General features: G+C 41.1%; 1 protein-coding gene across 9 annotated transcripts in view; it reads right to left on the bottom strand.

The window, feature by feature from the left end:
- Window positions 1-21,608, bottom strand: part of KLC1 (kinesin light chain 1) — a 74,613-nt gene that overhangs the window by 10,724 nt on the left and 42,281 nt on the right. For 5 of the 9 annotated variants that reach the window (XM_059723260.1, XM_059723259.1, XM_059723264.1 and 2 more), the window contains exons 8-14: window positions 19,421-19,594; window positions 19,137-19,236; window positions 18,175-18,224; window positions 18,000-18,067; window positions 15,232-15,340; window positions 7,330-7,491; window positions 2,796-2,926 (exon numbers count right to left, since the gene is read on the bottom strand). In XM_059723260.1, coding sequence (XP_059579243.1) covers window positions 2,796-2,926; window positions 7,330-7,491; window positions 15,232-15,340; window positions 18,000-18,067; window positions 18,175-18,224; window positions 19,137-19,236; window positions 19,421-19,594 — 794 coding nt within the window. Of the gene's footprint in view, window positions 1-2,795; window positions 2,927-3,733; window positions 4,340-7,329; window positions 7,492-10,276; window positions 13,139-15,231; window positions 15,341-17,999; window positions 18,068-18,174; window positions 18,225-19,136; window positions 19,237-19,420; window positions 19,595-21,608 lie in introns of those variants that run through there. The other 4 variants (XM_059723262.1, XM_059723265.1, XM_059723266.1 and 1 more) reach the window with 3 other exon arrangements.

Raw genomic sequence — 21,608 nt, 5'->3', positions numbered from 1 at the left:
CTTAAACTGAATGTAACAAATGACTGTGGGAAAACAATAAAGTTGAAATAACCTGTTATGGATCAAGAATTTATTGGGAAGTATTTTTGTACATATATATGAATGCTTTATTAAACCTTATCTTGCGCTTTTGTAATTTTGAATGAAGGGGTAAGAATTTCACTTTTATAAGCAGGATGCTCACCTTGTTAAAAACAGGTAAATAAATTAATTTTTTAAATAGTTGTACTCTGCAAAAAATGCAGAGTGTATGGTGTATTCTCACTGACTTCCACAAGGAATTTGCTTGGTTACAAGTCACAAAAGGTGAATTTCAAGTCTCCCACTTTTACAAATTCATCCTACAACTTGGAAAAAAAAAAATCAAAAAACTGTTCTTTCCAATAAGTAAATTTTTATCATAATAAATTCCCCAAATCAGAAGTGTACATGACTATTGTTCACGGAGAAAGCACATAAAATCTCATGAAGTTTTCCTTTAATGAGCAGTTTTCCAGAGTACAGCCTTGTTTGTGAACACTGCCGCAGCACTTTATCAGTATCATAAACACCACACATTTGGTGGCATACGCGCTAAAAAATGGTTTGCATTTGTGTGGGTAGATTATATGACAAAAGTTAAAACTAAATGCTTCAAAAATACATCAAAGACACAAAGAGTTTTCAGTGCAGACTACAAGCCAGGAAGCTAAACTTGAATACTGGACCAAACTATAGAAATACTCTTTAGTCTTTGATTAAGGAGGGGAAAAGAAAGCAATCTGCAGTTTATTTACTTATTAATTTCAAGAAACAAGCATTAGAGCCCTGCTTCTGTAAAGACACTGAGAAATTATTTAAATATTGCAAAAATTAGGGAATAAGGTGGTAATTTGATATAGTTAAAGATATGGGTTCATAAAAAACCCAATTACATAACTATGCTATCTGTGTAGTTTATACAGAATTGTATAAAAATAAGCAACAATTTATAACTATTAAATTGGAAGAATGAGACTCATTTAGTTCCACGCCTGGCCTTTTGCTTATTTCTTTTACTAAGCTCTGTTGCAGTTCTGCATTACTTTGAACTACATATTTTTTGAATTTCAGTCAGTCCCCAGGCTACCTTAACTGAAAAAAACCCTCAAACTCTCATAATTGTGCACCAATAAATTCAACCGAAGTTCTGCAATGGACTTCACCAAGTGTAGGATTATATCTTTACCATCACACAAACGAACTGCTCACTAAATAATTGCTATCATCTGACTGGGTGTAAAGTTGGATATACTTCCAAGTCAGACATCAGTGAGGTAGAGAATTCAAAACATTAAATAGCAACAGGTATCATTACTCTCACAGGTTTGCAAGATGTTTTACAAAAACAAAAACAAAGAGCAAACAAAACAAAACAAAAGAAAGAAGTGAGGCAGACCTTCACTGGAGCTCCGATGACCTGCATTAGTTGAAGACCTGCTTCCAAATCATTGCCCCAGATATCACATGGAATTTTAAACCACTATAACCATTTCTAATAATAAATTAATAGATCCATATACTACTCATCCCTCTGGATGAAGACCACAAATGCTCTTCCTTAGAATGGTTTCAGGCAGAAGTTCAATAAAGGAATGCTATTCAAACTGATTTACTGGGAACCAGTGTAGTTTGTTTTAAAAGTATAAAAACTATTAATTCGACTAAGCGGCTAGGAATGAGGCTGCTAAAACTGGAGTTCTATGGGGTGTGGGGTGGAAGGGACAGTGCAGTGATGAATATTTCTGTTTGCATACAAACATTTTTGTGCATCTAGTGGACATATTACATCAAAAGTAATAATAAAAACACATGGCATGAAAGCCTGGCCCTTTGAAAGTCAAGGAAATGTTTGCCATTGAATTAATTGAGATCAAGATTTAACCCAGATGTGTAGCCTGTTTCAAGATTTTCAGCAGATGTGTAGCCTGTTTCAAGGTTTTTTTGCCTTTTGAAATTTAGATTTTTTTCAGTGTTAATACTTCTTAGGCTTTAAGTAGCACTTAAACAATAACTATTCATGCTTTGATCCCCAGAAAACTTCTCAACACTAAGGATTACAGAGGCAAATACATAATGTCCCCTTCTGTATGAGCAGATTTCCCTTTTCATATTCCTAACAACAGGAAATTTAAGTGTTAGCAGAAAGGCAATTAAAATAACATAAAACAGATGTGTTCAGTGTATAGATTACAAGATTTTTCATTCAGAAGAGTTTAATACCATACTGTGTCAACACTGAAGTTCAGTTTTAATACAAGAAACATTTTTAAAGCTATGCTAGTTGTGGGTTCTGCTGAACCAATTATCTTTTTTGAGGTTAGAATAAATTAAGTTGACCATACTTTAACTTTGTGCAAAAAAATAATTTAGCAGTTTAATAAAGTACAATAATAATACTATGATGGTCTAAAAAGGTAATAGGGCTACAAAATATATACAAATGTTCCAAATGAAGACTCTCCTTACAGCTGCCACAGTATTAAGTATTCCACACTAAAACCACAGGTTCTGTCAAAGATCGGATTATAAATACCAAAAACAAGTCACAATTTTCCAGCAGTTAACATTAGAGAATTTTCAAATATATGATTAAGAAATTTGCCCTATATTTCTTTTTAGTAAAGAAGTGGAATTCAAGACCTCCTTACATAGCACAGTTCTACACAAAGGAAAAGTAGACAGCCACAAGAGAAAGGCTACTTGGGTCACAGTGCTAGGTTACAAAACGGGCACAAATTGGGAGCATTCCAGTACAGCTAAGAATAGATAATTACCCAGGATTCTTTGGTTCACTGTCTCGTGAACTTCCTCCCTTCAGCTTTCTAACCAGCTTCTCACTGCTGCGTCTAATTGAAGCACGAAGTTTGCTAAATGAACCACTGCGCTTTAAAGATCCAGTGCCATCCTGAAAAAAATTTGAACAAATGTGAAACTGCAAGAGTTTATGCCCTTCTCCTACAACTGAGTAATATGCCTACACTCTAAAATACTTATGTCCTGTCACCACTCAGCAACAGTACCAAATTAGATTAAATATTTAATAATGCCATATATAAATTGTACTTTATCCAGAAGACTGTCAGCACTCAGGTTGAATAGTGCTTTTGTCCTAGCCTACTAATAAACGTTTCAGAAGTTTGAAGACTTGTCCAAGATACGGTTCAATATGATTCATAACAATTAAAAATAAATCTGAGAAGTGCATGCACTTTCACCACCACCACCACCACCGTCCAGCCACGATGCAGTCGTGAGAAAGGCGAGTACAGCACCAAGTGAAAGCATTTTGTCAGGGTGTGAACAAACCAGCCATTTCCTTCTCTTGGTTCAAATGCCTAGGCCATGAATTCTAAGTATTTTCAGTGAATTCCATATTTCAAATTCAATATAGAGAGTATTTAATGTTCAGAAAGCTTGTATCCAAATTCTTTCAATTGCAATTAATCTTTCACTATGTTTCAGAAAAAAAGGTGAAATAAAGTGATACTCTTCTGCACATAAAAATCATGTTTTATGCTATATTATTTGATCCACAGAAGTTTCCAACTCAAGTACAATTTGACTGGCAAAGAACCATTGTTTTACTCTTAAATATAATAGCTTAGTAAGATTAGAAGTAATCATCTCCTACTTCTAGAAATTCTACATGGCTACTGTACAAAAGGAAGAACTGTCAAAGAAGGAAGTACTACTGAGCAGACAGAGACAGACATCAGTTGGAGTGAGTTTATTAGAAGTTAGAAAGACAAATACACAAATCACTGAACACCAAAGATTAGTAGAGAAAAGCATAATTGCCAAAATTTCACACAAAGACTAAACAGCAATGCTACTTTAGAATAAGTGAAGACATCCAGGGTTCCATATTGATGTTAACCATATTACAGGCCTCTAAATACATTTAAAGCACTTGGAGAACATGCCTTACTTTTACGTTTTATTCTGTAAAGGTAACCATCATGCCATTTTAATAATACCTTGTGTGATACTTTTAACTACCTTTTTTCATAGTGAACAGCTACTTAAAAGTTCATTCTTACTTTTTACTTATGTATTACACAGCAAATGGTTGTATTAACATATTTTGTATGACTAGATACATATCTGGCAAAGCTACACAGGTACAGAAACAGGAAACCAAAAAAAGGGCACCAGCACTGAAGGAATGGCCAGTTTACAAGGAAGTGTAGCTCTGACAAGAATCGTAAGGGATTTGCTAAAACACAGCAGTCAGTACTGAAGAGAGAAGTTAAAGCTTGAAGATGGTGCACGCCCGTCATGCAGGAGACAGTTTAAGAATCACAAAAGGCATCTAGGCCTGTCAGACAGAAATGGAGAGAGAAAAACTGAATGAAACTGTTGGGAAAAAGTTCAACAGTTCTCACGTTTGAACAGTTACGTTTACAGTATTTCTAGGTCATATCCCAGGCAGCTTTTTTAATAAACATTTGGGACTCCATGTCCAAAGGCTGCCATTTACAGACATCTGTAATCATCAGAAAATTATGTACTTTATTTCAGGAAAATGCACTAAACAAACGACCAAGAGAGATCCCATGTTCGTATTAAATTAGTATTTGCACAAAAAAACCCAAAAATAAAACAGGGAAAAAATTAACCAGAGATTGTTTTTACAAATATATTGTGTGTGTAGTATATGAGGAGGATAGAGTAGTTTTCAGGTTAAAAAGAATATAAAATGTCAAAATGAAGAGGAAAAAACCAGAAGATTTAAAAAAAAGGAAAAAAAGAACAGAACAAGGTGCAATCACTTAAGCTTTAACTTCTGCTAGGATTTTTTCCCCACAGCGCTATAAAAGGAAGAGGATTTTCCATATCCCTCCAAACAAAATTCTACTTACAGCTTTAAGGCAACAGGACTCAATGGAATTGTTGATTTGGTCACAGGTATATTTTTATAAATGTAATCTAGAAAAAAGATATACTGTAGCACAAGCCTCCCCAACACTGCACTACCTAAAAAGCCTCAAATCTCAGCTGAAAGCAACAAGCTAAACAAGTGACTGGGTAGGTCAACCTCTAGGCTTCCTATTCACTGCTCTGGTAAAGGATATTAAAGACGCTGATTTGGTTAAAAGGACATTTGTCTCTAGGAACTACAGTGAACCCCAGCAGGATGTACTGAAATACACCAGTGCCTGTACCTGCCGTTTCGATCAAAACTTTACCTGATAACACAGATTCAGCTTAATCTAAACGAGGTGAAATCTAATATAAAAAGACAGCAGACTTAAAATAATTCAACCAGTATCCAGTAATTGCCTCAACTACTCTGAAAGTACCCCTCTGCTTCTATCGGACAGCCAAGTTCAAGGGCCAACTTCTGATGTGCATCTGTACTTAAATATTAACCAAAACAGGCTGTTTCTTCAGACTCTGTAAATAGAAGAAATTGCCTACCAACAGAAGTTCAGCAGCTTTTCCTGCTTGCCAAGTAGAATATTTGCAAGGAGGGAACAGAGGAAAGGAAAAGGTAAAGCATACCCTACAGGTATAGAAGAGAACAGCACTGAGGTAGAAAACAGAGGGAGAAGGGGAAGGAGTTTGTTTGAACAAACTACCTCCAGAGTGAGGAAGAAAATGTGAATGTGAACAGTCCCATGTAAATCAAAAAAGTTATACCACATATGTTAAGCAAATGCAGAAAGTACCAGACTTTGTAAAAATTCTAGTCCTTAATACCAGTCTCGATGGACAAACTCACCCTTCAGATCCAAATTTTTAGCACTATGGGCATCAAGTATTGACCTAGAAATACTGCCTAGTATTTTTCGAGAAAAGTCCTTTATCAATCCCAACCCTGCATGCTTGTTTTAATTAAAAGCAAATAGTAGAAATAAGGGTTTAATTCATTTAGAACATACAAAGTCATGCAAAGTATGGCAGAAATTTAGGGAGGAGTACAGTACACAGTTCTAACACTGAGTGGGTAAAATTAAGATAAAAGGAGCTATCCAACCTTTTTTTTTTTTTTTAGATGATGCAATGTTAATTATTCACAATAGATGCTGATTGACTGTCTTGGCACTGAGAAAATACCAATGCCAAGAAAACGTCATTTGATAAATGACAAAAGCACAGACAGAGAACACTCTCCACTCAGGTCCAGTAAGTCTGAGCTTTTGCCAAGTATTTTTAGAATCCTAAATCTTGTCACAGGGGACTGGAGAGCTGGGGCTATTGTAAGAGAATACCTTGGAAGCTCAATTCAAGTTCGCAGTACAGGCTAACCCCTCTAGAGCAAAAGCAAAGGCAGTCAGACAAGCATTATTAATATGCAATTTAACAGACCAGGTCAAGGTTTTTAGCAGCAAACACAAATTAGGTTTAATTAGCAGATGGTGCAGCCTATCCACATACATCCCACTGGTAGCAATGGAATATCCACTAGAAAAACACAACGGCTGAAGCAACTAATTAAACCAGATTTATACAAGTAAAAGCTTGGATTATCTTCACTTGAATGAGAAATAACATAGAAAATGCACAGCTTGTCACACGTTACAAACATCGCTTCTATTTTAGAACATTTATATTATTCTAACTTGTGTGACACAATATGCATTAGAGTCAGAAGTCACAAGCCAGAATAAGCCCTCTATTTAAGCTGCAAATTTTACCAGGCTACATTGAAAACTGATGTGACCATTTCATTTCAGGGATGTACAGTTATTTTCATGAAATTGTAGTGGCCAACTGTGCAGCAGATTATGCATCATCCTTAAGTCAGGACTGAAAGGAATGGAGAAGTTGCCTCCCAGAAATTTGAAAGAAGTCACTGGAATAATTTTTAAATCCAATTCCAAAAAGAGAGCAAAAAAAGGGCAAGGATTTTGAAAATATTTTGATGTTATATTTTTCCATGCCAATCTAAAGTAAAGTAATTCCACAGCAACATCTGTAAGGTTATCAGTGAAATGGAAACATGTAGACAAGAAGCAAAGATAAAGCAGCAAAAGTAAGGTAACTGCCAATCTATTGCTACTACTAAGAAAAACAATAACCAGGACATTCAATCAGCATTTAAATGCTCAGAGTTAACTCCAGCCAGTTGATATCCCTAAAGAAATTTCACCACTAACAACAGAAAACTGTATCAAATTGAAAGTGTTAATAAAAGGTATACAACTTACAAAAAGCAAAGTTCTTTAATTTTTAATTGATTCTGAAAAATTGCAAAGTAAATAAACTAGTAAAACTACTAAAAACAATGGAAGGATGACTGGACAAGTTTGATATAGTGGCTTATTGCCTAGGCTAGTCTCTTAAACTGTGTACTGTACTTACCCCATTCCACTCTACGCTCATACTCACTTCCTCGCCTCCATCAGGCCCACTCTCGTACTTTACCACATCAACGTTGAGGCTCTCTCGGCTTCGCCTTTTTTCTATGCTCTCAGGGTCATTTAGCACTTCAGCAACTCTCTGTTTGTGAACATTGTCAAGACCCTAGGAGCCAAGCAAAGGGGAAAGTTTTACTTCACAATGGATTTTCTAAATATTTGGTGCTGTACATGAAAAACAAGGTTAGTACACAGTTAACTCACTCCAAACCCAATACAACTGTCAAGACTCCGCGAGGTGGGGAAAAAGAGGGGACCAACTGTTCTTGATATTATACAAACATCACTATAACAATGCAGACAAAGTATTACCAGAATCCACGACAACTTCATATTTAAGGGGACCCCCTCCAATAATTATTCTATACATGGAAAATTACACCAGACTTATAATTTTCCATATACAGAATCTAATCGGTAAGAGGTCATCTCAGTTTCTTCCTGCCCACTACTGTGGTGAGGAAAACAGCAGGGGGAGGGCAGGGAGCCAGACCCCCGCCCCTTATTCTCCTGCCCTTTGTCCTGCCATGGCTCTCTCCTGCCACGCACCCTCCCGCTGCCTGCTCCACACACCCTGCTTCCCCCACCCTCTGTTCTCCCCTCTGCACCTTCTGCTGCAGCTCTGCTTTGGCTCCAGGGCAATCAGCAGCAGAAGAGGCTGCCCCAACCTGGCCAGGGGGAAGCGGTGGCAGTTCCCAGCTGGGCCAGGGCTGGAGGGATTGGAGTGGAGCAGAAGGTAAGGTGGGGAGGAGAAGGGTAACTAGATGGGGGGGAAGCAGATGAGAAGGCAGGCTGCAGGGCTGGGGGAGGCCAGGGACAGGCTGTAGTCCTCCCCCCCGACCACGTCCCCCCAGCCACATGTCCCTCCTCTGCCAAACAAGCCATTCTGGTCCACAGCAAGCAGCAGTTCAGCTCTTGTTTCAACCCCAAGCCTGGGGCCAAAGTCAGCACTGAGCTGCTGCTTGCCCCAGATCACACTCAAATCCAAGATGAGGCTTTTCTCCCCCAATGCTGATTGGGGAAAAAAATCCTTGTCTTGGATTCAAGCAAGTATGATAGATTTGGGAATTAGATGACTCAGGTGATTAGATATTCTTGAAATCTGTCACGTGCCGCCTTAACAAATCATCCACCTTAAGTACATCACTTACCAGCTTTGTAATTTAGCACTTGTTAGATCACTAAACATGGCAGTACACACCCAAATTATGCCCGAATTGTGTGTTTTATAATATTTACCTAGCTCTGAAACAAATACTGAGCTTGTTCACAAGTAGTGCACGAAGCTAAATATTCATTTGTTCCAATTTTAGGAGTAATGAATTTCAATATAAAGTTTAAACTGAAATACTACGGCAGGATCATAGTAGAAGTGGAAGAGGCTTATAGATTTCTTTCCTTTGGAAATAATTTTTCAGAATGTTTATAAATCAACTCAAGTTTGGTTTACTACCTAGGACGCAGGAATGTGCTTTTCTAATCCCAGGACCATATTCCAACCAAATATTAAGTACTGGCTCCAAAATCAGAAAGCCATTATTTATTTTTTTTTAAATAATTTGAATCATTTTTTTTCTTTTTTAAACACCGGTGAAACTATTTTCCTTCAACTTTATTCTCAGTAATAGACAAACCACGTGCGCTAAACCACAAGAAAAATCTAGCCTTAGACAAACAAAAAGCATAACAAAATTTCAACCTAAATGATATATATCTACCAAGCTTATAAGCAGCAGCTCACAATGTAGTGTTGGGCAACCTTAACTGTAGATCTACCTACCAGGTCTGTCCCTCTCTCCATCTCTCCTTGTCCCTCTCAACACTTCCTGACATTCAGCTTGGTTACCTGCCCTAGTTTTTTTTATGTGTATGTAATCACTTAGTAGCAGAGGTGCACTGGTACATTGGTTCATATCGTATCAGTACTGATAAAAGGAAAATTGACATTATTGGCAATCGGCCTTCTTTGGCTGATGTGGCCAATAATGTTGGCGATAAATGCCGCATGCATGCACACAGCCAGGAATGCAGCTTGGAAAGCAGCATCCAACTGATAAGTCTGTGCAGGGGCAAAGGGCCATGGTTGGACAGATCAAGGCCCCCACGGTGAGAGAGGGAGTTGGGCTGAGGCAGGCACTGCCCAACCAGGCTGGGGTGGGGTGCAGGATCAAGCTGGAGGCTCAACTGTGGGGCACAGGGGGGCAGAGCAGCTCCTGCTGCTGTGCGCACCCCCAGGGGAGGTATGGGGGGCATGTACTCCTCCCCCGGATCTGTGCATGGAACGACAGCAGACTGCACACTTGGTGTCAGGGCTGCATCAGTCTCTTCCCGGTGGCTGCACTCAGGCCAAGCGGGCAGGCGGCATTGGGAGGGGAGGTTTTGGAGGAGAGGGGGGAGGCCTAGTGCCACCCCAAAATTCACCATAGCCCCCCCTCCCAGCACCACTTCCTACCCCACCTGAGCATAGCCGTTAGGAAAAGGCTAGAACTGCCCCAGGCCCAAGCACACAGCCTGCCCTCACCCCACGCACAGATGGGGGGGGGAGGGGGGGGCGGGCACAAGCCGCCCATGCCTCCCCTGGGGGTGCGTGTAGTGGCAGGAGCCACCACCTGCTTCCTGCCCCTCCCACACCCCCTGGATGAGCCACTGGCTCTGTCTGGTGCCCTGCTCCATCCTGGCTGAGCAACACCTGCCCCTGCCCTAGCCCCACTCCCTCCCTCCCTCACTATGTAGGCCTCCATCTGCCCCCCCGCACCCCTTCCCTCCCCTCCCACTCTCTTTCCCACCCCCAAAAGACTTACCAGCTGGATGCTGCTCTCCATGTTGCCAGGCTGAATATTGGCAATCGGATCAGTATCAGCCAATATAACTGGTCAATAATCAGCCATCGGTATTGGTCCAAAAAATCTTTATTGGTGTATCCCTACTGAGTAGTATTATCAAAACTAAACAACAAAGTGAAAATCATCTTGCTTAAGAGAGAATATTTATATCTGTTATTTATCTTCAAATTGCTAAACGCGTATCAAAAGATAATAGTTTATATAGACAGACAGGGTTCCTTGGGTGAATTTGATATTTTTTATTAGACCAACCCAAATAGTTGGAGAAAAGTTATTAAGCAAGCTTTCGGGTTCAAAAACCCTTTGTCAGGCTAAGGAAGTGTCAGCAGTCGGTGTGTGCTCTTCCTGGATGGAATGAAAAGTAAACAAGCCAGGGGCTGGGCTGGGGAGTCAGTTGCCAGGCAGATTGTAATGTATCAAAAATCCAATGTCTATGTTTAGTCCCTGATCTCTAGTATCCAGCAGGTTGATGAAATGGAGCTCATAGGCTCGTCTCGGGGAAGTGTTGTGTAAGTTTCCCTTGAGGATCAGGACTGAGAGATTGGAGAGAGAGTGGCCCTCCTGTGAGAAATGTGCCCCACCGGTAATTAAGTGTTTCTGTCTTTGATGGATTTCCGGTGTGCGTTCATTCTGGTGCGCAGTTGTTGTTTGGTCTCTCCAACATATTTTCCATCAGGGCATTTGGTGCATTGGATGAGGTATACTACATTCCTGGAGGTGCAGCTGTAAGATCCTGGGATGCTGATGGCTCTGTTGTGGGGTGTAGTAATAGTGGGGGTGGTGGAGATGTGGGGGCAGGTTTTGCATTTCTTGTCATGGCACGGTCTGGATCCTTTTGGTGTGTTCTGGGCTTGAGGAAGTTTGCTTCTGGTGGTGAGGTTGGCGAGGTTCGGTGCTTGTCTGAAGGCTAGGATGGGTGGCTCTGGGAAGATCTTTTTAAGAATAGGGTCTCTGTCTAGTATGGGTTGCAATTTTTTGAGGATTTTCCGTACAGGTTCAAGGGATGGGTGATAGGTCATAACCAGCAGTGTGCGATTTGTGGGGGTTTTCTTCTGTACTGCAGCAATTCTTCACATGCTATCCGGGTGGCTCTTTCAAACGTGCGATCTACCTCTCTGGAGGAGTGTCCTTGTTGGGTGAAAGCCTCTTTAAGATTGGTGAGGTGGCGATCCCGGGTGTTCTCTTCAGTACAAATACGGTGGCATCTGAGGGCTTGGCTGTATATCACAGCTTTTTTGGTGTTTCGGGTGATTGCTGGTTCTGTGCAGATACGTATGTTGGTCTGTGGGTTTCTTGTATACTGTAGTCTGTATTTTACCCTTCTGGATACTGATCATTGTGTCTAAAAAGGAGATGTTGGTGCTGGAGTATTCTAGAGAAAGTCGGATGGAGGAATGGTGATTGTTGAATTTCTGATGGAACTCAATCAGAGATTGCAGGTTCTCAGTCCAAATGATGAAGATGTCATCAATATATCGTAAGTACAGCAAGGGTTTGATGGTGCAGTTCTTAAGGAAATCTTCTTCCAGGTGGCTCATAAAAAGGTTGGCATACTGTGGGACCATTTTAGTGCCCTTAGCTGTTCCCATCATTTGGAGGAAGTGTTGATTATTAAAAGTGAAATTGTTGTGTGTGAGGATGAAGTGTATAAGGTCAGTAATATCTTTGGGGCTGTATTCTGAGTTGTAATCTTGTTCCTGTAGATATGCAAGGCAGGCCTGGATGCCATCCTGGTGTGGGTTGTTGGCATATAGGCTGGTAATGTCCATGGTGGCTAGGAGTGTGTTGTTGGGAAGGTGGTCTATCTTTTTAAGTTTCTGTAGAAAGTCTGTGGTGTCTTGTACAAAACTTGCTCTGTGGGTGACGGGCGGTTTTAGGATTGATTCAACGAAACCTGATATTTCCTGTTAGGGTCCCATGGTTGGATATGATAGGTCTGCCAGGGTTCCCTTGTTTGTGGATTTTAGGGAGCATGTAAAAAGTCCCCAGGTTAGGTAGCAGGGGGATCAAGGTCTGTAGTTTTTCTTGTAGTCTTGATGGAAATGATTTGATGGTATTGTTGAGTTTTTTGGTGAAAAGGGGAGTAGGATCTTCTTGTAGTTCTTTGTAGTAGGTGGTGTCAGAGAGCTGTCTCTTGGCTTCCTTTATGTAATCCTCACGGTTTAGGATGACTATGGCTCCTCCTTTATCTGCTGGTTTTATTACTATTTGGTGGTTAGATCTTAGAGATTCTATGGCCTTTTTCTCTGGTAGAGAGAGGTTGTTGTGGTGGCGCGTGTTGCCGATTATTTCATTGTTCATTCTTTCCCTGAAGCAGTCAACGTAGCGGTCAAGGTTAGGGTTTCATCCACTGTGAGGTGTCCAATCTGATGTTTTTTTGGGCTTGTTGGCATCGATCCTTTCCTGAATGCTGTCAGAGGATGAGTTGTTGCTGGGAGTGGGTTCAGTTTGGTCGTGGAAATATTCTTTGAGGCGCAGGCGTCGGAAGAATTCTTCTAGTTCTCCACATTGAAGTATTTTATTAGGGTATTTTTCTGGACAGAAATTTAGGCCTTTAGAAAGGACAGATTCTTCAGTTTTGATAAGCGTGTGTGTGGAGAGATTGATAATATTTGTGGCTTGGTTACTGCTTTATATAGAAGCATTTTCACATGTAAAAAATTAAACTGGGAACTTCCAAGTGATTTCTCCCCTTCAATTATTTTCACTTCAGTAGCTTCCTCTACACTTGACATGTTCTCTTATGGTTTTTATTTTTTTTTTCTATTTGGCAAATCACTCTGCTTTCTTTTCATTTCCCAGAGGAATGGATTGGGCACTGCCATGTATTCTAGAAGACTCACTGTTGATGTCATTAGCAAGGAATGAGGTTTGTCAGTAATTCCTGCTCTTATTTCCGGTAGTCTGCTTCTACAGCAGCAAAAACAGTGCAGAATAATGCTTTAAAAACAACTCAGCCACAATTTGATGGATTTAAAAAAACTTACAAGAGGTATTTTATCCGCAAGACATGGGCAACCACCATATTTCACTTTCTTCTAAACCAATGTACTTGTTCTTTGAATTACAGCATGCATACACTCCCCCCCCCCCACTATTTTTACTTTATTTCAGCCACCAAAATTTAATTAAAAACTGAATGTTCAAAGTTCTATTCTTTTTGATTATTTGTACTTCATTCTTATGCTTTGCATTTAATTCAGTTTGGACAATGAACTAGTCTGTTCACGGTCACATTTGTTTATAGGCAATCCCTATTAAAGTTACTAAGGAAAAAAATTGTTTCTTTCCTTCCTCCATTTGGAAAGATGAAGTAGTAAAGAACGATGTTTACAATTTCTATGTTAGACAGAGACTGAGCCCCTATCTATATCAGAAGGGTTAGAACATTTCTAAATCAAAATCTAGGATGTTCACTTCAATAGATTAAAGAATGTGTTGTATCCGTGCCCAAAGCATTGGGGACTATCAATCAGTTTAACTTACTCTCAAGTTTTTCTAAGGAAATAAATCAGTGCAGCCTAAATTGATGACTATTAAATCAACTGCATATGAAAGTGAACAACCCACAGGCACAAGTCAAACCCAAGGGCTCCCACGCCCTGACAGGTGTCAGAGATGACAGTTCCTTCAGCTGGCAAACCTCCCATGGTCATCATTTGCGACGCGTCTCTTAGCTCCCCCTCCAGAAATACTAATCTATGGCACCCCCTTCTATGACTACTGAAGACACAACTCTAAACAACTGTGAACCACTGGCTGTGACCGCAACCTCTGTCCTCCCTTCATACCCTTCTCATGACTTCCCTTCATGATAACCTAGACTAGGACAGCAGCCTGGTATGAAGGTATGTTGCCCTCTATTGTGCCATTCTAACTGTGCACATAGATTCATAGATGTTAGGGTTGGAAGTGACCTCAATAGATCATCGAGTCCAACCCCCTGCATAAGCAGGAAAGAGTGCTGGGTCTAGATGACCCCAGCTAGATACTCATTTAACCTCCTCTTGAAGACCCCCAGGGTAGGGGAGAGCACCACCTCCCCTTGGGAGCCTGTTCCAGACCTTGGCCACTAACTGTGAAGAAGTTCCTCCTAATGTCCAATCTAAATCTGCTCTCTGCTAGCTTGTGGCCATTGTTTCTTGTAACCCCCGGGGGCGCCTTGGTGAATAAAACCTCATCAATTCCCTTCTGTGCCCCCATGATGAATTTATAGGCAGCCACAAGGTCGCCTCTCAACCTTCACTTGCGGAGGCTGAAAAGGTCCAGTTTCTCTAGTCTCTCCTCGTAGGGCTTGGTCTGTAGGCCCTTAACTATACGAGTGGCCCTTCTCTGGACCCTCTCCAGGTTATCCGCATCCTTCTTGAAGTGTGGCGCCCAGAACTGCACACAGTACTCCAACTGCGGTCTGACCAGTGCCCGATAGAGGGGAAGTATCACCTCCTTGGACCTATTCGTCATGCATCTGCTGATGCACGATAAAATGCCACTGGCTTTTTTGATGGCTTTGTCACACTGCCAACTCATGTTCATCTTGGAGTCCACTAGGACTCCAAGATCCCTTTCCACTTCTGTGCCACCCAGCAGGTCATTTCCTAGGCTGTAGGTGTGCTGGACATTTTTCCTCCCTAGGTGCAGCACTTTGCATTTCTCCTTGTTGAACTGCATTCTGTTGTTTTCTGCCCACTTGTCCAACCTGTCCAGGTCTGCTTGCATCTCCAAGCTGTTCTCCTGCTGGACCTCAAAACTGTTAGCCAGGTACCTGGCATCAACCTAGAAATTAGCCAGTTGTCTGGGGACTAACATGGTGCCTGTACAGTTTCATTTCAAAATAAAAATTGAGATGTTTTGTTAATAAGATAATAAACAGGAAATAATCTCTAAAATACACTGCCATATAATGAGCAGTTAGAACTTAACCACATGAAAAAACATGAGTGGAAGTCAAAATGTTAACAAAATACAAACACAGCGACTAAGAAGAAAGAAATGTCCATACTTGCCTGTTTACGAGACCTCATTGCTGCCTCTTCTAATGTTTCAGCAGCTTCAAATTTGCCTTGACGTCTGTAAAGTGCCCCAAGGTTCTTTAAGGTAGTTGTTACTGTTGGACTATAAAAATATACACACACACACACACACACACAAATTATTGTCAATTCACAAAAACTCAGAAACCAGAAAGCTAAGTGGCTAATACTAGAGTCACCACTACCAAAGAATCTTTAAAAAGTATGATATGCTAGTATTAAATATATGAAAAATCCTGGGTAAAATCTCTTTCAAATTGCATTTATGGCTCACAAAAGGTAATAAACAAACAGCCCTGGGAACTAAGTACTAACTACATCCTCTGGAGCCAGGGAACATGAGACTGAAGTACTAACTTCTTGTGTGCCTCAGACTCACCCCTAGAAGTGAAATGCTAGCTCAATCTCCATACACAGTCAAACTTTAGCAAGTGATGAAGGAAAAATTCCAGATTTTTTTTTTGGCTACGTGGACTAAATACTAGTTTAAAACTAACAATTCCTTTCATCAGCCTTTATGTGTTATGTATCCAGGCCACATGTGAATTAACCATGTCTACAGGGAAGGCTCAACATCCCATTAACAATTCTTGCAGACATGTAGTCACATAAAGCAACAAAAATATTTTGATTCAACAACATGTCACTCCAGTTAATTATGAATCTTAACCCAATCAATAAGGGTTTTTGTTCCAGCAATGTTGCTTGAGCATCTCTATTCAGATAAGTTAAGCTGCTATTTAAAGAAACAAGGAACATTTGTGAGTCACAGAAGAATCTAAGACAGGAAGGAAGGGGGCAACAAGATTAGGTTTATGATTGAACAATACTTCAGGTGCATGCAACTAAATAATTCAGTTGTGCATTTTTTTCTTCCCCCAAATTTATAGCTTGTTTGAACAGATAAGTTTAATAAAAACAGTGATAACCCTATGTTTTTAGATTTAAATTACATCATCTGTAATTCCATAATATAAATGCAAAACCAAATACATAAAGTGCAAATGTTTTGTGCAGAAAATATTTGATATTATATCTAATATGTACATAGTAACATAAGACAGATTACAATTTTAAATTTAATCTAAGAAGAGCGTAACTGAAACACTGCTGTACAGTGCTAGTATAAGAGAACACAAATGTGAAACTAGAAACATGAGACAGTTTCCCTAAGTAGAGACATTCAGGATATTAAATCGAGTTAAAAATGGCCACCCAATTTAAAAATGGCTCATCCTGGTGCCGACCTAACACTTACAGACCTGGTCTCAGTGACTGGCAGTCAATCTAAATCTATAACAGAAAAGAAGTTCCATGCACACAAACAGATCTAAAAGTTGCAGAACCTGGTTTACGATAACCTGGATCTATGTACTATCAGACTCATTTAATTGAGGTCAAACCGGTGCATGGAACTTCTGTACGCTTCCCCTGTGCAGCCCCGAGGCTGGGAAAACCCAGCCGCTGGCCGCAGTCAAAGCTGCTCTTTTCACTCCTCCCTTACCCTGCACTGGTTTAATTTTTGCCTCACCCAGCCCCTTGCTCCCCACCCCCTAACCAGCACTCTCAACCCCCATCCCATAACCTGCTCCAGGTGCAGCTGTTTTTAATCAGTATTCACCACTGCTAGAGTCAAGCAGGTAAGTCCCCGTTGGCAGAGTGGTGTGAGGGATGGGGAGATCCATGCATCCCCTCCACAGGTCACACCTGCTCCCCCTATGCCTCAAAGGTCATGCCTGCCCCCCAACCTGCTGGATGCACCTGCCCTGCCCCCCCATCCTCCAGCAGACCTCTGATCCCCTACAGCCTGCTGGACCCCCAACCCCTGGTTAGCCTCGCTCCCCCATCCTGACTTACCTGGTACCAGGCAACCATTTTGAATCAGTTTAACCTCCCCCTATTGCCCCCAAATGTCTGCACTTAGCCTCTACACTTAATGAAATGCAAGACAATTAAAGCAGTTAAGATTCTCTGGCCTGCTCTACTCTTATAATTTCTAGGAGGGGATAGCAAATTCACAGATGTACTGAAGACTTGCCAAGCGAAAACCACTTGGAAATGCTCCAGATAGGAAACACTTCAGTGAGTGTGTGCACACACCCTTGTATACCATTCCTTGCTGGAATGTTTTAGTGCTTCAACCTCCTGTAGCTGGAGAGCGCTGAAAGCTAGAAGAGAGGATGTCACAAGGACTCCCAAACCCTAGAAACCTCTCCTTTCATAGGAGAGGACTCAGTTCTAGCACTGATGAGGCCCCCAGGGGTCTAGCAGGAAAAGTGGGTTAAACTTGGCTCTAGCTACATCCCTAGCCCATCCTGCTTCCATGTGCTCCAAGGCATAAATAACTATAAATGAAATGCTCCAAAATAGTAGTGCTTCATGTAAAGAGGTGTGAGTTTCAAGTGTTTCAACCACTTATTGAACATTTTCAAGTATTTGTACATGTGCCCAGCTGGCCCTCCGAAACCTTTCAATTATTTTATGTGTTCATACTCTCAAAGTATTCTGCTCTCTACTCATCACCAGATCCTTTGGGCACTATTACTAGCCAATGCAATTTTGATCAGGTTAGGGTAAAACCAGCTCATCTTCTCTTGTGTCCACCAACCATGGCTTTGAACCTCTATGTTATAGTTATAATAATATAATACATAGATTTGGGGAAGGTTTGTAGACTTTTCGACCCTGTATTTCTGGATGGTATAAACTGTCAAGTTAAAATGTTTAAAGAATACACCTACCTATCTACTTTGCAAGCTTTGTACCAGCCACCATACTCGCCAAAAGATGTGCCATCTTTCTGTTTTCCCTAAATGGAAAATGACAGTGTTAAAAAAGAAGAAAAAGAAAAAAAAAGGGGTCTGTAAACCCTAACAACAGAAGTTCTGAAAAACAATTATTTAAGATTGGTCTTACTTTGCATTCTTCCCTCTCCTCAGCATGCATCCAGATGGGCTTATTTTCATCTGGTAAAGATATGAAACAAATATTTAAACACAACCCTGCCATTCTGTTTGATTTTCAACTTTTTGAAGTTGGAGTCAATGAACAATGGTTCTGGCAACATTAATGGTATTCTTGACACAGTGAAGAAAGAATAACTAGATTAACAAAGTACCTATCTTTCCTTCCCTAACTTCAGAAGAAGAAATTCCACTTTACAATATAGACTGTAGATAGAAAGTTATTCCTTTGATGTCATCCAGTTGGCATCTGTACATACTGACAAGAGCTTAGTCATTTGATAATTTACATGAATGTACTGCTTTCATCATAATGATGGTTTTGACAACTACTGAAGGCTACATGCTATATAACATCTTATAACAATGTAACATAAATACCACACTAGAATTAGTAGCTTATGAAATGCATTTGAATACAACAACATCCAAACAGAATGCTGACCGTCTCGTTTTACAGCAGCTTCATATTCCACTGTCTAAGAAAGATGACAAGTCTTTCTGCATTAATTAATGACAGATGAACCCATACACTCATTTTACTATTCTTTTTACTCTGTCATTTAAAATCCTGTGCTGGGCTATTAAGCGTGACTCAGTGACAGCAAACTTACTATGTCTCTACTACATTTTAAGCATTACAGTTTGCGGTGGAAAAGAACTATAAACTGTTGAACAATCACCTAAGACTTACTCATTTGGTAAAATGCCCCATTTTGGATTAATTATGTCGAAGTGCATAAAGTCTTTCCTTCTTATGATGGATTTTACAGTATGGATCAATTATACTCTTTAAAACTCCCTCACTCAGTCACAGCTTTAAGCAGAAAATAATTATTCTTACTCAGATATTTTATTTCAAAATTATAATAAAATGAATAATATATTCAAGTGTTGGAGGACCAAGTTCCTTACCATCTACAGAACCAAATTCGCGTTCATGTGCACGAGTAAGAATCTCCTTGTATAAAGTTTCTGCTTGCTTAAACTTGCCCTGTTTTAGATAGCAGGATGCCTTGGGGGGGAGGAAAGGGAGGGGGAAAAAAGAAAGAAAAAAATTGCAACAACAAAAATGAATATCTTGCAAAGATAAAATATGTTTCTCTAAAGCATGTACTGCTTGAACAAGCCAACATCTTGGCACACCAGGAAAAGTAAAGCTTACATTTCTTATGTTTACTTCATATTTACAAACTTACCAGGTTATTTTTTGTTTTTGCTACATTTGGATCATCAGGCCCCAGTTTAGTTTGGTAAATCTCAAGTGCCCGTTGGTAGTAGTATTCCACCTCTTCATATTTACCCTGGTTCTGGCACAGTAAGGCCAGGTTATTCAACTGTTTGGCAACATCTGGGTGATCCTTCCCCAGGACCTACAAATGAAGGTCAAAAGTCACCTTCTCCATTCATCTCACACATCTGAAGAAAAGTAAAATCAAATATGATCTTTCACAGCTCTGTTTAATTCCAATATCAATCTACCCAAATTCAGGCTATGTTATTTTGCGACTCATACGTTTTTATAATTAGGATTCAATCCCTATTTTACTAGACGTTCCATATTTATGGTTCAAAGTACAGGATCCCATTTATATTAACGAAATACTAAACCTGCTCTGGGCTGACATTACAAGTGGGGTCTGCATTTAGGAATCTGATGCTATGGACACATGAACAGAGAAGTGAAGTTTGGGTCATAAGCCAGAAGCAAACTGCTCTGTAGTTGTTGTGCACAAGTAAGCCAACTATAAAACTGAAAACCTGAGAAAAGATCAGGCTGTACAGGGAAAGGCAGGCATTTGAAAGCATGAAAAACACAGACCCAGTTCATCCAGGGGTAGTCTGCCACCATTCAGTCACAGCCTTGTTGCTTTTAGTGTTTATATCACGGGAATGGACAAAATATGATCCCATGGGCTGGATCTGGACAAGGGATTTTGTCTGGACTGCAGCATGTCCCTTGGCCTCACCTGGCCCAGGTACAGGGTGGGCAAGAGAGAGGGGAGTGGTGGCACTGCATGCAGCTGGTCCTACAGCCCAGAGGAGCGCAGCAGGGCTGGGGTGGTGCAGCAGCCAGATTCACTTCCCAGCAGCCCCCAAAGTGGTGGCTCCATCCAGCTGCCACTGCCAAACCCAAACCCACTGCCTAGGCTCCCCAGCTCATCCATCCCACACTTATTGCCATAGGCAGGACCTGCACGGGCAGGGTGCGCAGCTGGGTGGATGGGACGGGGCTACAGGCAGGCAGGTAGCAGCATCCAGGAGCAGGATGGGCAGACAGGGCTGGGATCACAGAGTGGTGACAGTGTAGGACCAGGGCCTGGGGCAGAGCCATGATCTGTTGCCCACACATCCCTGCAATGGGTGCCAGTTCCACGGGCAGGGTGGCCAGGGAGCAGACGACAGCTCTGCCCTGGCCCTGTGCTGTCACCACCCCAAGATCCCAGATGTGGCCCTGCCTACCCACTGCACTCCTGGACGCAGCTCCTCACTTGCAGTCCCATCCCGTCCACCTGGCTGCATGCCCTACCCACATGGGTCCCAGCCGGTCTCCAGAGACCCCAGGATTGCAGAGCAGTGATAGCTGAGGGCTGCAGCAGAACTGTGATCTACTCCCCACAAGCCCCAGGCCACAGAACTGGCACCCGTCACAGGGGTGTAATGGATCATGGCTCTGCCCAGCCCCACACTGCCATGACCCCATGTTCCCAGCCCCAGTTGCTCATCTCATTCCTGGATGCCACTCCCCACCTGCCCTGGGCCCCATCCCACCTGCCCAGCTGAGTGTGGAGCAGAGGCACTTAGGGACTTTCGGTGACCTGTTGCAGGGAGGGTACTGACCCAGCCCATTTCAGCTTACCAAAACTCCCTAAGTTGCCCTTAGGCCCAAATAACTGCCTACCCCTGTTATATCATATTCACAGCTTTTTAAAATTAAGACAGCTTGACTTGCCCCGATTTCAGTTCTTTATGTGCCCATGGCCTATTCTTCAACTACTTTCATAGAAAATCAAGCACTATACACATTTTCTCTTTATACCGAGTTGTTTTCTACACCCTTAATGATGTTTTGTTAAGGACATTTTCCAGCCCTGTTTCCAAAAAAATCCTACACCTGAAAAATGTTGCAAGTTTTAGAATATTTTTCAGACCCTGAAAGCAAACTATTCAGTTAGCAGCAGTTTTCTGGATGCCATCAAATAATGCAAACTGGGGGGGAAAAAAGCCAAGTACTATCATTTTATCAGTAACTATGTTTTTGTTGATTTGTCATCTTGTGAGGTAAAGGCACTATCGTAGATTTTTTTTTAACTAATCACATCCAATTACTCTCAGTTCCTATGCTACTCCCTATGACCAAGACTCCGTGTACTTTGCACAATTCAT

Source organism: Alligator mississippiensis, chromosome 2 (assembly GCF_030867095.1).
Source record: "Alligator mississippiensis isolate rAllMis1 chromosome 2, rAllMis1, whole genome shotgun sequence".
In the NCBI taxonomy this organism is placed as follows: Eukaryota; Metazoa; Chordata; order Crocodylia; family Alligatoridae; genus Alligator; species Alligator mississippiensis.
The sequence above is the reverse complement of the archived record's forward strand: the minus strand, read 5'-3'. Positions and strand labels throughout refer to the sequence as shown.